General features: G+C 37.0%; 1 protein-coding gene across 1 annotated transcript in view; it reads right to left on the bottom strand.

The window, feature by feature from the left end:
• Positions 1 to 20,608, bottom strand: part of THSD7A (thrombospondin type 1 domain containing 7A) — a 454,108-nt gene that overhangs the window by 149,392 nt on the left and 284,108 nt on the right. The window contains exons 5-6 of the mRNA XM_077122733.1: positions 20,410 to 20,565; positions 18,833 to 19,045 (exon numbers count right to left, since the gene is read on the bottom strand). Coding sequence (XP_076978848.1) covers positions 18,833 to 19,045; positions 20,410 to 20,565 — 369 coding nt within the window. The remainder of the gene's footprint in view (positions 1 to 18,832; positions 19,046 to 20,409; positions 20,566 to 20,608) is intronic.

Below are 20,608 nucleotides of genomic sequence, written 5' to 3'. Positions count from 1 at the left end.
GACATGTACTGTTCGAAGAAAAAGCATGAACATCACTGATTGAGAGGAATATTTTCAAACGTTCCAGTGATCCTCAAGCTGAAACTAATTTCCATCAGATGAATAATCTTTTTTGGATGTAAAAACGTTTTAAAGGTAGATGGATATTTAAGGTAAGTAGAGAAATTTGGTTGTGAAAAGGTCTGCAGTCTTTACATGTAGCTGGCCAGCCAGGGCACAACTCCTCGGGGTCTTGAGCTCTGCAGGTGCTTTGAATGGCTCCAGAACTCTAATTTCCTCCTCTTACATCAATTAAAGCAGTATAGCGGGAACCCCTCCAGTTCAAAAGAATTACTGGGCATATTCTTTTATGTGAAAGGGCAAAGGTGGAAGGAAATCAGCGCGTATTTAATTCAGGGTGTATAAACACATATGCCGAGTCAGCAGGGAATATAATTTTGTAAAAGAAGAGTTCAAAATGCCAATGTTCTTTGTCATTCTTCCCGAATTTGACTAAATGATAATGGGCTTATTTTTAAAGAAACCATAGGGAACCTCTTTCTTAATTTTAGCAGGAGATAAACACTTTCATTTTCTGGAGTTGCAAGACATACTCTTCATACACGTTGTTATGTTTCTCCCGTTTAGTATTAACCTCTTGATCAAAGCTATCAGCAAATCCCATTTTAAAATGCTTTTATCAAATTAGAACAAGAGGATCTAATACTGTGAACAGAGGTAAAGGCTTCTTTTATAGCTCAGATGGAATTTCTGGTTTTGTTGTTTTCCCGTAACTACAGTCAATAGATCATGCCTGAGTACAGCACATCTGAACAGCACTAAAGATCAGTTAATATAAATCAATTCTGCTAAAAAGCAACATTACAAATTAATGTATTGAAATACCAGAGAATACATAACTACTACAAGTCAAATTGAAAATATAAAAAACAAAATGTCTTAAAAATTAAAAATGTAAGGACTATCAACAATCTAATCATTGTTACTAATATCATAGGTCAATTCTAAAAACATGAAGCTTAAACAGTTTATTACTTGTAAGGAACATAATATAATTAAATTACATTTTGTTTCAAATATTCCTGTCACAAAAAAACCAATCTTTAAAATGGTAATATAATGATATTACAATGACATGTAAATCTTTTACACTTTTATGTAGATGTCAGAAGATGTGTATGTTAAAACTCAAATATGGGCTCTACAAAATAAATAGAATATAGAGCATGTGATGTAATTTATTTCTTAATTTACTTGCCAGATTATACTCATTTGGAACATTCCTTCCTTTCATTAGTATGTGACAACCCATGAAAGGTCTTTCTCATCAAACATAGATTCTAAAACATGTGGACCTACCTCTCCATTTTTAAAATTTAACATGTGCCAGAGTAAGAAGAGTGCCTCAACATAACACTGATTAAAAACAAATTTCACTGCAATAAAATTCTCCCAATTATTCCCGGACCAAATTTGTTTTATAGGCAGAGTTCTTGGTTTAGTCTAAAGAACAAAAGAGTCTGTCTTAACCTCCCTTCCCCTCTGTTGTACAGTTCTATTTCTAAAGGAGCTGATTATTCAACTACCCTATCTGAACATTCTTAAAGTGGGAAGTCCATTTTTATTATACTGCACTTGACTAAGAGGTTGGTAATATCAATGGGGAAAAAAAGGTAGATAAAAGTAAGACTAAGACAACTTTGATACTGAGAAGCACATGGGAGAATGGGAAGAAATACTTGGAAATTGGTAACAGCAGATATATCTCCAAGACACAAGGCAACATCTACGATGAAAATGCTCCTATATCCTAGATCCTTCTGTGGCCAATCTATCAGCTTCATCATTGTCTTTGATGCCTTGATGATGAGGAACACACTTCCATTGAATATCTATCCCTTGGAAAGCCTGAGCCATCTTTTCAAAACCTTTTCTAACAACATCTCTTTGGGAGATGGTTTCCCCTCCATTTTCTTCCTAGTTACTGATCCACTCTGTCATTCCTTGCTATCCGTTCTAGTGATGAGTTTATCTATGTTTTGGCTCTTTGCTTGTTCAGTTGCTGTGTGGGTTGCCTGCCTTTGTGCTCTTCATTTTGTCTGCCACCTGGAAACTTTTCCACTTACAATTAGAGGATTGCCAGTTCCCTAGTAAATCCTGCTGTCTGCCATCTCTCCCATTATTTTTGCAGTTACCATAAACATACATAATTGGAGAGTATTCTTGGCCCGTGCCAGAACTCCATCTGCACTGGTCCCAGTAGTTCATGTCAGCTTTTTCCAGTAGGATTGTTTAGCATTGTCCCAAGTGCCTAGTTGTGGAGAGGGGTGTTCATGGTCTCCAGTCTCAAGATACATTACAGTAAAAGAAAGCACACTCTCCTTAGCCTGGTTTGTCAATTCCTTCATGATATAACCCCATCCATGAAGACTCATCTCCTCCAACTTCACAAACACGCAAACTCAGTGTCATGTTTGCAATTCCCAAACCTCTCAAGTTCTTTCACACCTCTGTGCTTTTGCATACCTGTGCTTTTAGCCCAAAATATCCTGACCTTATTGTTTCTGAGAATATATAGATATCCTCGGAGTAGACACATATGTCATCTCCTTTCTAAAGTCTTCAATTATCCTCCAAGGTAGAAGTATACACTACCTACTCTGCACCTTGGCATCCTACATACAGCTTTAACTTAGCACTTATTGTAGTATGTTAAAATGTTTTGATTATACATTTTCCTGTCTCTAAATATTAGATGCTTGGATGCTTGGAAGCAGGAGCTATCTAAATTAATATGGGTGCTTTTAAGCACATGATCCTATGCCTGGAACATAGCAGACACAATAACTGTGGAATGAACGAATGAATTAACTTGAGTTTCAGACTCTATGAAATCTAACCAATTACAAACATTGTTTATGAGACCAAGACTTCCCCAGAGGGTTCTAGCTCTTTCATGGAATACCTAATCTTCCACCATCATTCCCTTTGCACTATATCCCAGAAATGTCCAAATTAATTATCCAGAAGATTCTCTGCATAAATTTCTTACTTAAAAATCCTGAATTGGCCCTAAATCAAAATTGAAGTTTTGTAATCTTAATAAAAAATATCAGGCAGACATTCTGTGACATCATGTCATTTCTATCATGATATTGTAATAATGATTTCTGGCAATGGAATGTTCTAGCGTCAAAGGGTAGAAGAGAAATAGAATGAAAATGTATCTTGGAAGCAAAGTGGCAAAAATAGGTGCCTCGAGGCACTTTAGCCACTCCACTATCTCTGTTAGCCTATTTCTGTTTTAGAAGGATAACTGATGTTTCTCAATCTAATATCAAATGCTCTGCAGAAACAAGTCCCTAGAAGATTTCTGTTCCAACCCTACACCCTTTCTCTGGGCAATCTTCTGCAGAAATTGACTTGTTTGTAAGAACCTTGCTAGGTCCTTTTGTTAAGAAAATCTAGGGGGTTTGCAAATATTTCCATAGACATATCATTAAAGAAGATGAATAGTGAATAACTGGTTAGGGTGAATTTTGGAAAAATCTCAGAATATAAGTTCAGGTAGCCTGTAATTCAAAGCAGAAACTTTTCTCTAGTCTCTTTCTTTAACAGACCTCTTTTGGGCTGAAACCACTTTACTAGTTTAAATACTGTAAGGGTCATAGATAGAATTGGCTTCAGGTAAAAACAGATTTGGTGGTTCAAATGATAACAATAAATACTTGTGTCTCCTCCCTCTGTCTTTTATATGGTCAACTTTATGTAGTGACTCTGGACTGATCCAATGTCTTCAGTTTTTTCTATACAAGGTCTTTGATATATTTTCTTTTGCCATCCCACATTCAGTCACATGCCCAAACTTAAAGCAATAACTGTGGCCTGGTAGATGGGATACACTGATTGGTGTGGTTGGGAGGTGAGACCAATCTCAGTAAACCTCATGAACACGTTCAGTGGACAGCTGATGTTCTAGTTTGCTAGCCACCAGATGCAATATACCAGAAACGGAATGACTTTCAAAATGGGAATTTAATAAGTTCCTAGTTTACAGCTCTAAGGCTGAGAAAATGTTTCAATTAAAACAAGTCTATAGAAATGTCCAATCTAAGGAATCCACAGAAAGATATCTTGGTTCAAGAAGGCTGATGAAGTTCATGGTTTCTCTCTTAAGTGAGAAGGTACATGGCGAACATAGTCAGGGTTTCTCTCTTGGTTTGAAGGGCACATGGTGAACATGGTGTCATCTGCTAGCTTTCTCTCCTGGCTTCCAGCTTCATGAAGCTCCCTGAGAGATGTTTTCCTTCTTCATCTCTAAAGGTTGCTGGCTCATGGACTCTCTGCTTCATAGCACTACAGCATTCTCTGCTCTCTCTGAATCTCTCATTCTCCAAAATGTTTCCTCTTTTATAGGACTCCAGAAACTAATCAAGACCCACCCAAATGGGTGGAGACATGCTTCAACCTAATTCAATTTAATAACCACTCTTGATTAAATGACATCTCCAGGGAGATGATCTAATTACACTTTCAAACATACAATGCCGAATAGGGATTAGAAGAAATGGCTGCCTTTACAAAATGGAATTATGATTAAAACATGGCTTTTCTAGGGTACATACATCCTTTCAAACCAGCACATTCCACCCTTTGGATACTAAAAAAGACATGTTTTCCCATACACAAAAAAACATTAATTCCATCACAATATAAGAAAACCTAAAGCATTTCATTAACAATAAAAATGAAATGCAAAGTTAGAAATAGTACAAATTCCTATCAAAGTTAGTTATAGGCATGATCTGTTTTAAGGTAAACTTCTCCTCTGGCTCTGGACCTATAAAAACTGAAAACAAGTTATTTGCTGTCAACATACAAAGGAGGAACATTAATAGGTTACATATACCCATTTCCATAGGGAGGAAGGAACACAGGGGTCACCGGACCCATACAGTTTCAAAAACCTGCAGGGCAAAGTCAATAGATTTCAAAGTCTGAGAGTCATTTATCTTCGGGGCTTTAGAAAACGGTGGTCCCACCCTTTCCAAGGGCCTATGCAGGGGCCTGCCTCTCTCCAAATGCAACCTTGGGGGATACTGGGGAGACCATCTTTTTCTCGGCTCCACCCTCTTCAAGGATCAATGGCTGCACCCAGGCTCTCTGCCATCTCCGGGGCACACGCTCAACCCCTTCATGTGGTGGCAGCCAGGCTTTCCCCAAGCCCCAAGGAATGTGCTTCACCCTCTCCAAGGCCTGAGGCGGTATGACTCTTCCACTGCAAGGAGGCGGAAGGCCCATCCTCTGCCTTTGGGGCAAACTCACCCTCTCCATGGGCTTGGGTGGGTCTGCTCCCCTGGCCTGAGGCTTCTTGACTTCAGACCTCAGCCTCCATGGTTTTGCCTGTGAAGTTACTTTTCCTCCAATGTGTCCCTTCTCTGAACCCCCCAGTCCAGACTGGCAGCGGTTCTGTTTATACAGGTCCCACAGCTCTCTCGTTGGCTTTCTATGCAGTAGCCTCAGATCATTCCCATCAGAGATAAGGAGTTTCCACAAATCCTTCCTGGATAACTCCATGTCAGAGCCTGGTTTTCTCTGAAATGGCTGGCTGGTTCCACATTTAGTTAAATCCTCGTGTGGGGCACTTTTCTCTGGGGTCTCCCTTTCTGGAGGCTCAGAATTTTCCAGAACTTCAATTTCTGGTTTCTTTGTGCCCAAGAGTTCATTTCTCAGTTTATCTTTTTCCTGTCACATTTTACTATAAGCTGTAAGGAGAAACCAGGTTGCACTTTTCACATTTAATTTGGAGATTTCTTCTGCTAAATATCCAAGTTCACGGATTTTAAAATCAGCTTTCCAGTCAAACCCACTCATCAATTTTAGCAGATTAGCTGCAATTTTAAAACAAGGCTCACTTTTCTTCCAATCTATAATAACACGTACCTCATTTCTCTCTAAGGCTTTATCAGAAGTAGCTTTACAGTCCACACTTCTACCAATAGTCTCTTCAAAGCATTCTAGGCCTTCTCTACCAAACTTCTCACAACTCTTCCAGAATCTTCCCCTTATCCATTTAAAAAGCTGTTCCAACATGTTTGATATTTGCAAACCGCAGCAGCACACCACTCTCCAGTACCAAAATCTGTTCTAGTTTGCTAGCTGCCAGAATGCAATATATCAGAAACGGAATGATTTTTAAAAGGGGAATTTAATAAGTTGCCAGTTTACAGTTCAAAGTTCGAGAAAATGTCCCAATTAAAACAAGTCTATAGAACTGTCCAATCTAAGGCATCCAGGGAAAGATACCTTGGTTCAAGAAGGCCAATGAAGTTCAGGGTTTCTCTCTCAAGTGAGATGGTGAACACAGTCAGAGTTTCTCTCTTAGCTGGAAGGGCACATGGTGAACACAGTGTCATCTGCTAGTGTTCTCTAGTACAACTGATTCCCCAAAGAAAATACAGAGGCATAGTTGATGGAAAAAGGGAATTAATGTATGGTGGGGAGGCAATCAAAATCTTCCAAATTTTTCCACCAATTTAGCTGTTTATTTCAATATAAAATAAAAAATTTAACATTTTTACTAGTCAATTTATTTATCATTCCCTACCATTTTTTAAACTATGGGTAAAACGGAAAGTCAAGGGATATACCATATGAATCACCAACTTCTTATACCATATTGCCTATTTCAATAATCAGTGTCTCTGAGATATAAAATCCCAGATTAAGAATCACAGCCAAGCAGCATTTCTCCTTTAACTTCTTAACGTAGATTTTTGGTGAGTTTAATGCAGTGCTAAGTAACAGTAGTCTTGAAGGTCAAAGAATATCACAGCTTTCTTTTCTCAGTCTATTTACCATTCCACAGTAATTCCACAGTTATACTGTCTAATCGTATATACATGAAGTGAAGTCCAATTTTTGGCCATACACAGTAACTTGTTCTTACCTTTATAAGGAAATGGTAGAAAACACACACAAAACTACAACAACAAAAACCGTAAGTGTCTTAGTGTGACGCATTCTGTGCAATTCTTAGGTCATACAAATAAAAAATGCACACTACTAATGTACTCTAAACTTAACAGTAAAATTAATACAATTAATTTATTTTCACAAGTTTGGACAAATACTCAAATAATCTTAGTTCTCTTCAGAGACACTGCTCACTCAATGCTAATTAAAATCAATAGCAAGTGGAAAAAAATGTCAATTCAGATATCTGTTTCCTTGTATAGTGGGTGAAATAATTTTTTATTGAGGAATTTGATTGTTATACACTTACTACTTTCTGATAGCTTAAGAAAAAGAAGCAGGCACCCATTTCCCTAGGCCATATATATATGCTTTGAAAATAATTACACTTACTCCATGAGGGTGTTATGAAAATAAATGAGATAGATTGCAAGTCATTTGATCAGTATGGTTAAATAACAAAACTACTTATTCTTTACCAAACAAAAAAGTGAAAAGTTTCTATGCTAAGTTAGCTTTTCATATTGAAGTCATCTTAGAGCTCTAATAGTAATAACAAACACTTAAATAGTATTTATTATGTGCCAAACAATTTTTAGCATTTAACAGACATTAACTCATCTGTTCCTCTACAAGAATACTTTGAGTAGGTACTTGTACCATTTTCATTTCACAGATGAAGAAACTTAATCACAGAGGATGTGAGTAACTTGTCAAAGAAAGTGGCAAAGTTAGCACTGGAACTTAAACTCAGTGCTTCAATGCCCAGGTCCCAGTAAATTGAATCTCAACACAGTCCAATGATGAAGGCTGTAAACAGAATCCTTCAGACTTCAGGTTTTTTATGAACGTTTTGCTTATTTTTTCTTTACACAAATGCAGTCGCTATTTTGCTTTGGTGTATAGGGAAATGACTGGAATGGAACTTGAAGGCATGTGGGGATGGAAATAGGGTGTGTAATTTGATGTTATGCTTTAATTGTCACCTAATAGGCAAAGTTTGAATTGCTGTGAGGGCCACAACAAAAGTTTACTTAGGGAGAAATCAAAAGCCATGTCCTACAAATATTTTTTTTGTTTGGGGATAAAAGAAAACTGAAAATCTGCAATTAATCTAGTACTTATTGACAATTTGTTATATGGAACATAGTGCTAGGAAGCAGGCATATGCACAAATAAGACATGTTCTCTACTCCATAATAACAATGTAGAGTGGAAATAGTGGAAATAGGGAAGTGTTAATAACAAAATTCTGTAAAATGTAATAAATGAGAATATTCCAAATATCACAACATTGTGTATGTAATTAACAACACTGGATTATATACTTGAATGTGGTTAAAAGTGAGAAATTTTAGGTTGTAGAATAATTTTTTTTTTAATGTGATAAATATGGGGACAGACAAGGAAATAGGTGAAATGGGCTGGAATGACATTGGAGGATATTCTGTGATTCCTGAAAGGCTTTAAACTGCATGCAGAAGGCAACAGGAAGTCTGCAAGATATTTTAAGCAGTAGTATGACATGATCAAGGGCATTTATGGTCGGAAGACCTGTAATTCCAGAATGAGGAAAACTCGATCCCAAGATACCAACATCTCCACTGAGCTGCCAAAGTTCTTCCAAACCTTGCCTAAGCCACATTATCATCTCTCACCTGAATCACTGCAATGTCCCCCTTGCTGCTTCTTCCCTGCTTCCCTAAAGTCAACAAAGCTACTTGAGTTATTCTTTAAAGACAAGTCAGCTCATGTCACCTCTGTGCTCAAAATGACCCTACGGATTCCCATCTCAGAGAAGATGCCCAAAAACTGGTCTAACTTTACCTCCAAGTATTCTTTCCCCAACTATTCCAGCCACACTAGCCATCTTGTTGTTCCTCAGACATTCAAAGCAGTTCCTACTCAAGGCTTTGCATTTGCTTTTCCTCCTGTCTAGAATAGTCTCTTCTCAAATTCTCATAGAGCTTACTTCTTCATCTCCTTTATGTCTTTTCACAGATGTCACTCTATCATAAGATCTAGATAGAACAGCAAGTCCTTCCTTCTCTCAGTACTCCCTATTTCCACTTACCTTACATTTTTCTCCCCAGCCCTCAGCCTCTCCTGATATACTACAATTTACTTTGTTTATTTACATATGGTTTCCCACCCTCACTTCCACTCCTAGAATAAACTCCAAGAAGGCAAGGGTTGCGTTGCATTATTTTGTTCACTGCTACATTTCCAGCTACTAGAAGGGGCCAGGCACATATGTGGTGCTACATAATTATGTAGTACATCAAATATGAGGGGTTAGAAAGATCAATCAGATAAAAGAGAGGATGAATAAGGGTTGCCAGTGAATAGTGAAGAGGGATAAGTAAATTACTGTAATGTCTCAAGCAGGGCTTAAGTCATCTAGCCCAGGGCTTTGCTGTTGGCAGTTGTTATTGTTGGATGTTTAGCAGTGATCTTGACCTCTATCTGCTAGATGTCAATAGCACCCCTCCCCTAATAGTGATAACCAAAAATATCTCCAGACAACACCCAAGGTCTCCTGGAAGGCAAGACTGCACCTGCTTTAGAACCACTGGTTTAATCTGAAGCAGAGGAATTGTTAGATAGAGATGTATGCAATATAATTTGATGATAAGTGTTGCTTCTGAAAAAGAGGGAGACACAGGTTATTGAGTAAATTGTGGTACCCTAACTTTATTCTGAGGTCTCTTTTAATTCTACCCCTCTTTAAAAAATAATAATAAAAAAATTATAAAAGCTTCTTTTCTGAGACATTATATTCAAAGAACATTGGCTTAATCCTAATGGTTTTCTTATAAACAAAAAATATTTGTATTAATATATCAAAACATACTGTAATATATATATCTGGATATCTGAGGCCAGATTTCTTAAGTCCAAACTAAAATTGTGACCACTATAAACCAACACTGAAGAATAACCTATTCTCTTAAACTTTCTAAAAGGCTATAAGAACTTTTATCTTGACAACAAATTGAACAGAGTATCTCAACCTAATTATAAGAAATAAACTCCTACAAATCATGTTATATGATCTAAATTGTAAAGTAAGAGACCTTAGACTTAAACATAATCTCCAACCTAATTATATTCCAAACACATTAAATGTGCAGCAATCTACAGGAAGGAAAGTTCTTAGTTGATTTATTGCTTAAATTATGGAAAAACAATTCAATTATAGGACATATTCTTGCATTTAAAAGATCAGCATTTCCATGTAATGGCTGGGTAATTTGTGTTAAGAAGTAGATTCCAGTTCCAGAGGATTTTCATGCATTTGAAATTGTGTTCTCATCTAGCTCTATAGATATTTGAATTGATCTGAACTTCAGACTTCCCTGTTTCAGAAACAAATTCTTACTAGGTTTAGTTTCTATTACAAAGTTAATTTTAACTTAACTTTTTGTCTCTATCCTTACTCTTGGATACTATGATATTCTTGTCTATCATTGATGTTTATTTATGCCAAAATATGGCACAAAATTTTATCTCCTTATGGAAAGAAGAAAAACTATTTACGCTATTCAATTTTTAAGTGCTGGAAAATACATCCTAACATTTTAAAATATTAAACAATACCAAAACCTACTGCTTGGTTTTTCAGGTTTTCCAGTCTTCTGAAGTACCATTTCCAGTTAAAATTCAAATAGAATGACTTGAATTCCCCTGAGGATCCAGGAACCACAGAAGTAGCAATGGACTCTCCCTCTTTTTGTTTTCTCCAGGTGTTTTCATAGAGCTATTACTTCTCCTGATACTTCTGTTTCCAATTTTCCTGTTTCCTCTTCCAAAAGGTACCAGTCATTCCGCGGGTGATCATATTGCTTATTGTTCAAACTGGGACACTTTTAAGAGCCAAAGGGGGATGCCATTAATAATTACCCCAAGACAATCAAAGGGTGCTATTGGGAACAAACCTGTAAGTTCGATTCACTCATTTCATATAAAGTGTGTATCTACTTGATTGTGGCTCTTGAACTTTTTCTTTTTTCCTTAACATCCTCACTCTCACTGTCCCTCCAAAATTCTTTGTACATCTTCTTTCACCACTTCCAAATTCCTTATATCTCTCACTTGTACTGCCAGAGTTAACTTAAAAATTATTTTATTTTGCTGAACGGCTCGGTTCTTATTTGCTATTATCTAGGCAATGTGAATAATACCTCATATTTTTCAACCAAAATGCCCCCCGCCAAACCATCTGCCTAAACTAAAAACCATGTATGTTTATAGTCATTCCTCTGAGAGGTAGTAGCCATCCATGACAATCTGGTTTTAGGCTTTGAAAAATATACACAACACTTACACTCCTCACTCCTCCTGTAACAGACAGTGTCGCTGCCCAGCTGGGATCTCCTGGGAGTCTTTGCACTGCTCCTATGCCCCATCTCTCAGATTCTGCTACTAAAGTCTTACTCCAGACCTTCACCCAATTCCCCTGAGCACTAGGGTTGTCTGATCGATATGGAAGATCTGGAAGCTTCTGGGGCCCACTCACCTTCCTCCAGCCAGAAGCTATAGGCCAAAGACTGGCTGGTATGAGAGTGTAAAACCCATCTCCTTTGCTTTTAGAACCACAACTTTTGAGGTATAATTTACATTCCAGGGCTCCGCATCTAATTATGCTGAGTCTGACTCCATCACTTCCTTGCTTGGTTTCCCTTGTTCAGAGAAGAGTTAACCCAGAAAGCCCGAGACTGGTATCCTTCGAAAGTCTGCTTGCAAGGTTGGTGCTTAGCTGGCATCTGGGTACTTGAATTTCTGGAGGGCTGCCATCATTTCCTAAATTGTAAGAGTAGCTTACTGTGCTTAACTATTTGTATAAACAATGTGGTTTAGGCTGAACACCTGCTTTCTTTCTGGAAGTCTGGCATTTCAGTAAGTGCAAGGCACAGGGTGCCTACAAAACTGACCCCTTATAAAAACCTTGGCCCCCTACACTCAGGTGAGCGTCCCTGTAGAAAACACTGCATACACATAGTCACACTTCACTGGTAGAGAAATTAGTTGTGTCCTGTGTGACTCTCTAGGGAGAAGATTCTTGGAAGCATATGACTGGTGTCCTCTGGGCCTCACCCATTTGCCTTTTCCTTTTGCTGATTTGTCCTTGTATCTCTTCACTGGAATTAATCTCAGTCATGAGGACAATCCTGTATTGAGTCCTGTGAGTCCTTCTAGTGAATTACTGAAACTGGGGGGTGGACTTGGGGACTTCTGATATATTCCCCCCTTCTCTATCATGCTTCTTTTAGATTCTTTGTGATTTCTCCTGGGAGCAAGTCTTTAATAAACTGCAGGCATTCTAATCTTTGACCTGGTCTAAATCTCTGGGAAAACCTAAGAATATTTGGAATCAGCTAAAATATTAGTTCGAAATATGAGCTTTGTAATTTCTCTCTTTCTATTCCTGGAATGCTTTGTTCTCCATTCTTTGCCCCACCCTGCACACCTCTAAACTCCTCCAAACTGTTACTCTTCAATAAATAAACATTTCCACAAACTAATTCATTACTTATGTGCTTATAAATTATATACACATTTTAATACAAGGCTTAAAGTAGAATAGAGCATGACCTTGCTTTGTCTTTTCCCACACTGACTCCTGTTCTCCAGAGGTAAAAACATTCAGTATTTTTAAGATGTCTATTTCTGTATTTACTTCAAAGGAACTAAACAATAGCCCCTTATATTTCTCCCAGTACAGTGTTTCTCAAATTTCAGAACCTTGGAACTTCTGATATTTCTCAAACATAAGAACCATCCAGAAAGCTTGTAAAAATGCACATTTCTAGGACTTGTCTCCATGGATTGTGATTTTGGGTCTGTGTATAAGACTCAGGAATCTCCTTTCATAGAACACACTTAAGAATATTCTGATACCTGTGAATCCAGGGCACTCTTTGTATAAACAGATCTAGCACATCACAGTGTAAACTGGAAAAAGAATTGCTCATAATGAATACATGTACACAATTTAATTCCTGCCCGTGTGACTTACATGTGTGTGTATGTTTCTTCTTTACACTTATCTATGACATATAAACATCTAATATTGCTATAGTTCTTTTATTTGAAACATATGGAGTTTGTAGGCAGAAGACCTTAATAAAAATGTTTTCTATGGAGATAGGACCCAGCAGTATCACAATCAAGTTATAGGTGTACCTAAGACATTTGCTGTTAATAATATTTAAAAGCAAGCATTTTATTTTTAATAAATAGAGTGACTTCAAGGCTGACCATATAATAATGTTATTCTTCATCCTTTGAATTTTAACACACTCTGCCCTGTGGAAGAGATAGGAATTGAGCCAGAGCCGTTCCCAGAAGAGAATCACACGCTCTGAGCATCGCGGCCAGCGGCCCGCATCACGCTTACAACTGTACCTTTCACAGCTTCGTAACGATGACCCGCGACTCACTTCCATGAAAATATTTTTTGCTTTGACTCACTTCCATGAAAATATTTTTTGCTTTGATAAAAGTCATGGTTATGTACGAAAGCGAGTTGTACACATGGATGTCATTGGTTGTGCGTTTAGTTTCACTAACGTGGAGAAAAAGAAAGGTGTCACCGAAGTGAAGGCATTTTGAAAGCCACTGAATCGCGGCTTTACAACGTCATACAAAATAATCAGAACTGAGGCGCTGAAATACGTACAGAAATGTTACATACCCGGATATCTGAAATAAAGCTCATGGTAATGAAACATGGGTGGCATCATTTGTTTCCAGAGAGGAGGCAATAAAGAAACAATCTTTCATTTACAGTCTCCCTCTTCCTTAAGGAATCAATAGGACAATAGATTTTTCCTCACCTCCAGCCTATTAACCTTTCTTTGTTCTGCCCTTAGCGGGCCAGTTTTGGAAACAGAGGACTCCTGCTTTGCCACATTTACACTTTAAAGTAAAACATAGGCAGAGAGCACGAGAAACTGAAACAGGGCCAAATATGGCTGTTGTAGCCTCTAGCTGCCTGGGCCCTGCCAGTATGGCCTCTGCAGGAGTTCCCGCATTCCTGCTCAGAGATCTGGAATTTGCTTTTCTGAAGATGTTTAAATTATGAGTAATATTTTTCAAATATACATAAAAAGTCTGCCCATTTTGGGGGAATCTAATTGCCTTCCAAGCTCTCTTTGGCCTTGCAATTCTGTTACACTCTGTCTTTCAAAGAGGCGGTGGGAAGCCCTTCCTTCACTCTCACAGGGTTCCCGGGAAGACCTTGCCCTTTAGAAGCTGATGGGGAAAACAACCCACACCACCACCAACAAATCCTAAGGATCCCCTGGAAGCCTGGACAGGAGATATTTCAGGAGAAAAAGAGACTTTAAATGCACTGAGGTCATTAACGAAGTGGTGAATTTGTGAGGAACGTGGGAGGAAACAACCCATTTTATTATTTGCTAGGCTTGCAGGCTCTAATTCTTCATTTCCCCAGTTGAGCTTTAACTTAATTATGAAACAAAATCTATAGCTGCAGCCGGGGCCTAGAGGTAGAGTCTGTACAACTAATCAACTTTAATTCCCTGAGCCCGATTTAATTACAAAACAACATTTGGTGCAGCTGCTAAACACTTACCAGGTGACCACATGATAACACTGGCGTAATATTTAAAGGTCTCCAGCTTTTGTTCTGATTCTTCCAGCACAGCGATGTTTCAGTTATATACAAATTTGAGCAGACTCTAGGATTTGTAACAATAAAGATTTTTCCGATTTTATACAACTTTATACTTGAGTCAATAGAGTACCTGAGTTGCACTACAGGTAATTAATGTCAGGAAGTAAAATTTAATTATGGAAGAAATGTACTGATGAAGGACAGAAGAAAACCTACCAGTCACAATCTTCTTACCTTTTTAAATTCATTCTGTCTCTGAGGTGGACAAAGTGAAAGCAGCTCATGAATTTTGTGAGTTATCCATTTGTTTTCTAGTTTACAACATACATAATTTCCTATTATACTTAGATAAATCTAATTCCTCTGCTTGTTTTTTTTGTGTCTCACCAAATGATTTAGGAGGTGATTATTTGTGTTGCAAAATATTTATTACTTGACAAAATTAAAATCAGCTGTTGATATTTAAATAGCCAGATCCTTTAGTACATTTAAAATATATTCAATTTGCACAAACATCAAGAAAGATCATATCAAATGATTTTTCACTTGGCAATTCACTGAGCAGAAGCTCCATGCACACTTAGTTTTTTGTTTATAGCTTTTTGCCCACTCAAATGCACTTTTTGCAATATGGAGGATCCTAGTGCCTACCTATGTTTATTGAAGGACAATAAAAATTACTGGAATTGAGAAAACAAATTAAGCAGCGGCATCCGTAAGGGAGTTAGCAATGATGCTAAAACAAAGATGACCTTAGTAGTATTACAGTAATTCAGAAGAAATAGAAAATAGAGTGCCATCTAACCCAAGCCAGAAACTGAAGTGGGAGAAAAAGAGAAAGGGAATGCATTTATTTTGCTATCTTTTTCCTATATGCCATTCCCTTCTTATTTTCTCTCTCTGCTTGGAGTATAATTGGGTAAAAGCTAAAGAGGGAATGTATCACAGATGATTATACACACATGGAAGAAATGCAGTGTACACAAAATCCATCAGAAAAGATGTGGAGCAATAATTGCACCCATTACCTTCCAACCTCAGCTCTGGTTCGCATTTTACTTCATTCTGTCCTGCATGGCTATCTTGGACCTTGGACTAAAGATGACAAAGTACATTTCAGTGTTACTAATTTCTCAGTAATAGTGTCTGTCAGTGTCAGTCTCCCACCCCAGAGAGTATCTTTCTCCATTGAACGGTGACTGAATCACAGGAGGAAACAATTCTGCTTGCTGGAAGAAAACTGGATGGAAGGAATTATGACGGCTGGCAGATGTTTCCATGCCCTTGAGGGGTACCAGAATGTTTCTGCATATGCTGTAAATAGCATAAACTGTCAAACCATGGGATCCTGGGGCTTGGTGCTCACACCCTGTGGTGTGCAGAGTCAAAGGATTTGAAAGTTAGAAGGACCCTTGGAAACAATCAAGTCGAGACGTTTTAAACTATGCCTGCGGTAGGCCTATATAGGTGCTGCAGTGGGACTCAGGTATTGCTGAGGGGTAAAGGGCTCTTCCCAAAACAGTAGTGGTTTTCTTGGGAGGAATGTAAAAATCCTGTGTCAGCACTAAGATTACTAGAGTCAAGACTTTCAACCCTTAACAACCTTTCTTCTTTTTCAATATTATTTTCTATTTCATGTAGTAAAGATACTTGAAAAAAATATCTTTGCTTTGTTATTTTAGAATTTGACAATGTTAAACATCCTTTCCCTGATGATTTAATTTGTATTCCAAAAGACTTGTTTTCAAATGAAACTCCTTTATTGCTACCACAGAAAATAAACAAAGAATACTTTTCTGATAAAAACAATGTATAGCAATAAACTAGGACTATAACAGAACTTCCTTAACATGATAAAGGACATATATGACAACCCCCCAAATTACATAATCCACGGTGAAAAACTGAAAGCTTTCCCTTTAGAATCAGGGCCAAGAGAAGGATGCTTTTTTTGCCACTTTTATTCAACATTCTAGTGGACAGTCTACCCAAAGCATTTAGGGAAGGCCTACATAGAGCATTTAGTTGAGGAAAATAAAAGACATCCAAATTAGAAAGGAAGAAATAAAACTATTTTTTATATGCATAAATAATTATCTTATATGTTGAAAATCCTAAGGAATCATACACAAAAAAATCTATTAGAGCTAATAAATGAATTAGGCACACAGAAATCAGATGTATTTCTATATAATAACACTGAATAATCTGAAAAGGAAATTAAGAAAATAGTTTCATTTACAATTGCATCAAAAAGAATAAAAATACATTTAATCAAGGAGGTGCAAGATTTGTATACCGAAAACTACAAAACATTGCTGAAAGAAATTAAAGACGAGCAAAACAAATGGAAAGACATGCTGTGTTCATGGATTGGAAAACTTAATATTGTTAAGGTTGTGGTAATACCCTCAAATGATATGCAGATCCAATACAATCTCCATCAAAAATCCCAGTGGTCTTTTGCAGAAATGGAAAGGGTGACACTAAAATTCATATGGAATTGCAATGGACCCCAAATATCCAAAATAATCTCATAAATGAACAAATTGGAAGATTTACATTTCCTGATTTCAAAACTTATTACAAAACTTATTACAAAGCAATTATTTGATTACAGCAATCAAATCAGTGGGATACTAGGATAAAAACAGATATAAGAGATCAATGGAATAGATTGAGTCTGGAAATAAATCCACATATCTATGTCGATTGATTTTCAACAATTATGGCAAGACCATTCAATGGGTAAAGAACAGGCTCTTCAACAAAGTATCTGGGACAACTGACTATCCGTATGTAAAAGAATAAAATTAAGCCCTTATCTCACATCATATACAAAGGTTAATTAAAAATGGACCACAGGCCTAAATTTAAGAGCTTAAACTATAAAACTCTTAGAAGAAAACAGAGGGAAAACTTCTTGACTTGGCAATGTTTTCTTAAATATGATACCAGAAGCATGAACAACAAAAGAAAAAGACATGTAAACTGAATTTCATGAAAATGAAAAACCTTTGTTTAAAGGATACTATCAAGAAAGTGAAATAACCACTCACAGAATTGGAGAAACTATTTGCAAATTATATAACTGATAAGTATCTTTAGTTTCCAGAATACATAAAGAACTTTACCAGCTCAACAATAGAAAAACAAACAATCCAATTCAAAAATGGGCAAAGGACTTGAATAAACATTTCTCCAAAGAAGAAATGCAAATGTCCAAAAAGCATGTGAAAAGATTAAGGAAATGCAAATCAAAACCACACTGAGATACCACTTCATAGTCATTAGGAGGTCTATTAAAACAAAACATAGCCAGAAAAGTAAAAGTGTTGTGAGAATCCAGAACTGGAACTCTCATAACTTGTTGATGGGAATGTAAAATGGTACTGGTACTGTGGAAAATAATTTGGCAGTTTCTGAAGAAGTTAAACATAGCAATTTATCTCCTAGATATATACCCAAAAGAACTAAAAACAGATATCCAAACAAAAATTTGTACCTGAATTATTATAGCAGAATTATTCATAATAGCCAAAAGGTGGAGACAAACCAAATGCCCATCAACATACGAAGGGATAAACCAAATGTGGTATATCCATACAATGGAATATTACTTGCTATAAAACAAAATGAAGTCCTGATATGTGCTACAACATGGATAAACCTTGAAAACATTATGCTAAGTGAAAGATGCCAGACTCAAAAGGTCACATATCATATGATTCCATTTATATGAAATGTCTAGAGTTCGCAAATCCATAGAGACAGAAAGCAGACTGTGGGTGGAGAGGTTTGGGGAGGGAACACGAGAAGTGCTTAATGGCTACTAGTTTCTGTTCAAGGTTATGAAAAAGTTCTGGGCCTAGAAACTAGATACCTGGTGATGGTTGTACAACATTAATGCCACTGAATTGTATAGATTAAAAGGGTTGCAATGGCATATTTTGTGATATATGTATTTCGCCTCACTAAAAATAATTTTAAAATCTCAATTTGATATTGATGTTAATATTTTATACATACTGAGTTGATATATATTACAAAGACATAAGGAAGGAAAAAAAAGAAAAAAACGCAGCAGCTTTTTCTGCATTTATAATTAAAACTAGTTTTGATGAGAGAAGACTTTAATTTATGGTAAAAGGTAAGAAGCATACTTCCAGGGCTAATCAGACATCCATGAAAACATGATAGACACATGCATCTCACCATCACTGTTGATGCAGACAACCTCTTGAACTTGAGTGCCCGGACCACACTCTCTTCCATTATCTGGTTCACAGTCACCAAGTCCCACTGCTTTCCAATCATAGCAGGACGGCTCTTCACAGGGAATGGCTTCCAGTAAATGAGGGCAGTTTCCAGTGCCCCCAGAGCCTCCAGTGGGCTCATTGGTTATGAGTCGTTTCCTCAGTTTGAAGCCTGAATTATTGGAGAAAGAAAATATTTGTTGTACCCATCAGGGGTTGAAGGTTTCAGAAGTTGAATGAAACCCCAGAATGAAAGCTCGGTGAGGATAAAAGCTATGTCTTATTTTAATCATTCATATTTCTCCAAACACTAGCTTAATGTTGGCTCTCATTAATTATTTATAACATGAATAAACAAGTGAACAGAATAGCAAAAAAGAGGACTTTCATTTTGGCTTGCTACAGTAAAGATAAGGGAAGAAATGCCATATTTCTTCCATGTTCCTTGTAGGTTCTAGGAGGGAAGAGAGAGGGAAGCAGAGATGTATTTTAATGGATGCAGAAAGTCTCTGGAGTTATTGGATATTCAAAGAAACAATGAAATCTCAAGCTATTCAGAAACATCCATAACCAGACAAAAGTGCAATCATTTTGAATTCATCAGCACTGCAATATGACTAAATTTAGAAAAGGAACTCCTTAAAAGTGGTATGGTCCCAAAGAAACCGTATTTTTGCTTTTTTGCCTTTAGGCTCTGGACATGTGAATGAGACACATAAACCATATGGACCCTACTGTGGAATAGTCAAAATCCTGCTTTGTACTTTAATAGCACCTAAGAGTTGCCCTGCCTGGGAATGTTTAACAAAATTAAATTTGTTTATTGCTATATGAACATACTAGAACAACTAGAAAACTGTACTTTTAAACAAAATGGACACATAGATCATATGAAAATTAGCTCATCATGCCTACCTACTACATGGTAAAATCACTGCATTTATTTTACCCCTCTAAGACCTCTCATTCACACTATAAATCACAATAGAATTATTTTTATGGTTTTACCTTTAAAGTATTCAATTTTATGATTTATTGGGCAGTAGTATAGGTCAGTCACTGAATTGAGAGCTTTGTGTTTATTAACTCATTTAATCTTTAGACCAAACCTGGGTGGCAGATATTATTACATCCATTTTACACATAAGAGAAAAAAGATTTATAGGTCAGTTAACTGAACAGTAAGGAAAGAGTAGGATTTCCAATCCAGGTCAGCTAAAGCACAGCTCACTGTACTAAAACTGCCTCAGATCGCTTCCTGGACCATGCATCCAAAAAAAAAAAAATCCTGCTTCAGAGGTTCTTTACCTAAAAAGGTTCTTTGTCTAAAAAGCATTTTACCTGCATTCTTGTGTTTTAATCTTGTGGTACAATCAACAGAATTAGGTTCATTCAACTTTTACAATCAATCCTCTTTAGCCATTCTAGCAAATTATCACAATTGAACAATCACAGGGAAAGCAGAGCCTCATTTAAAAACAATTAATGTTTCTGGCTCAGTGGAAGCTTCAGGAATGTCATGTTAACATTACATACCTTTTTTGCCTTGCTGGTCGTTACAGTTCTCATAAGTACAAGGTCCCCAAGCTGACCAAGATGAAACCTCACATTCAGTGGGACAGGGAATGTGGCACAGCTGTGTAGTATTAGGGACGAGACCAGTGCATAGTTTCAAGTCCACTGGTTTTGAGGCTGTTTTGGAGAAAAACAGAGCTCACTTAAGAAATTATACCAA

This window comes from Tamandua tetradactyla, chromosome 1, assembly GCF_023851605.1.
Source record: "Tamandua tetradactyla isolate mTamTet1 chromosome 1, mTamTet1.pri, whole genome shotgun sequence".
In the NCBI taxonomy this organism is placed as follows: domain Eukaryota; kingdom Metazoa; phylum Chordata; class Mammalia; order Pilosa; family Myrmecophagidae; genus Tamandua; species Tamandua tetradactyla.
The sequence above is the reverse complement of the archived record's forward strand: the minus strand, read 5'-3'. Positions and strand labels throughout refer to the sequence as shown.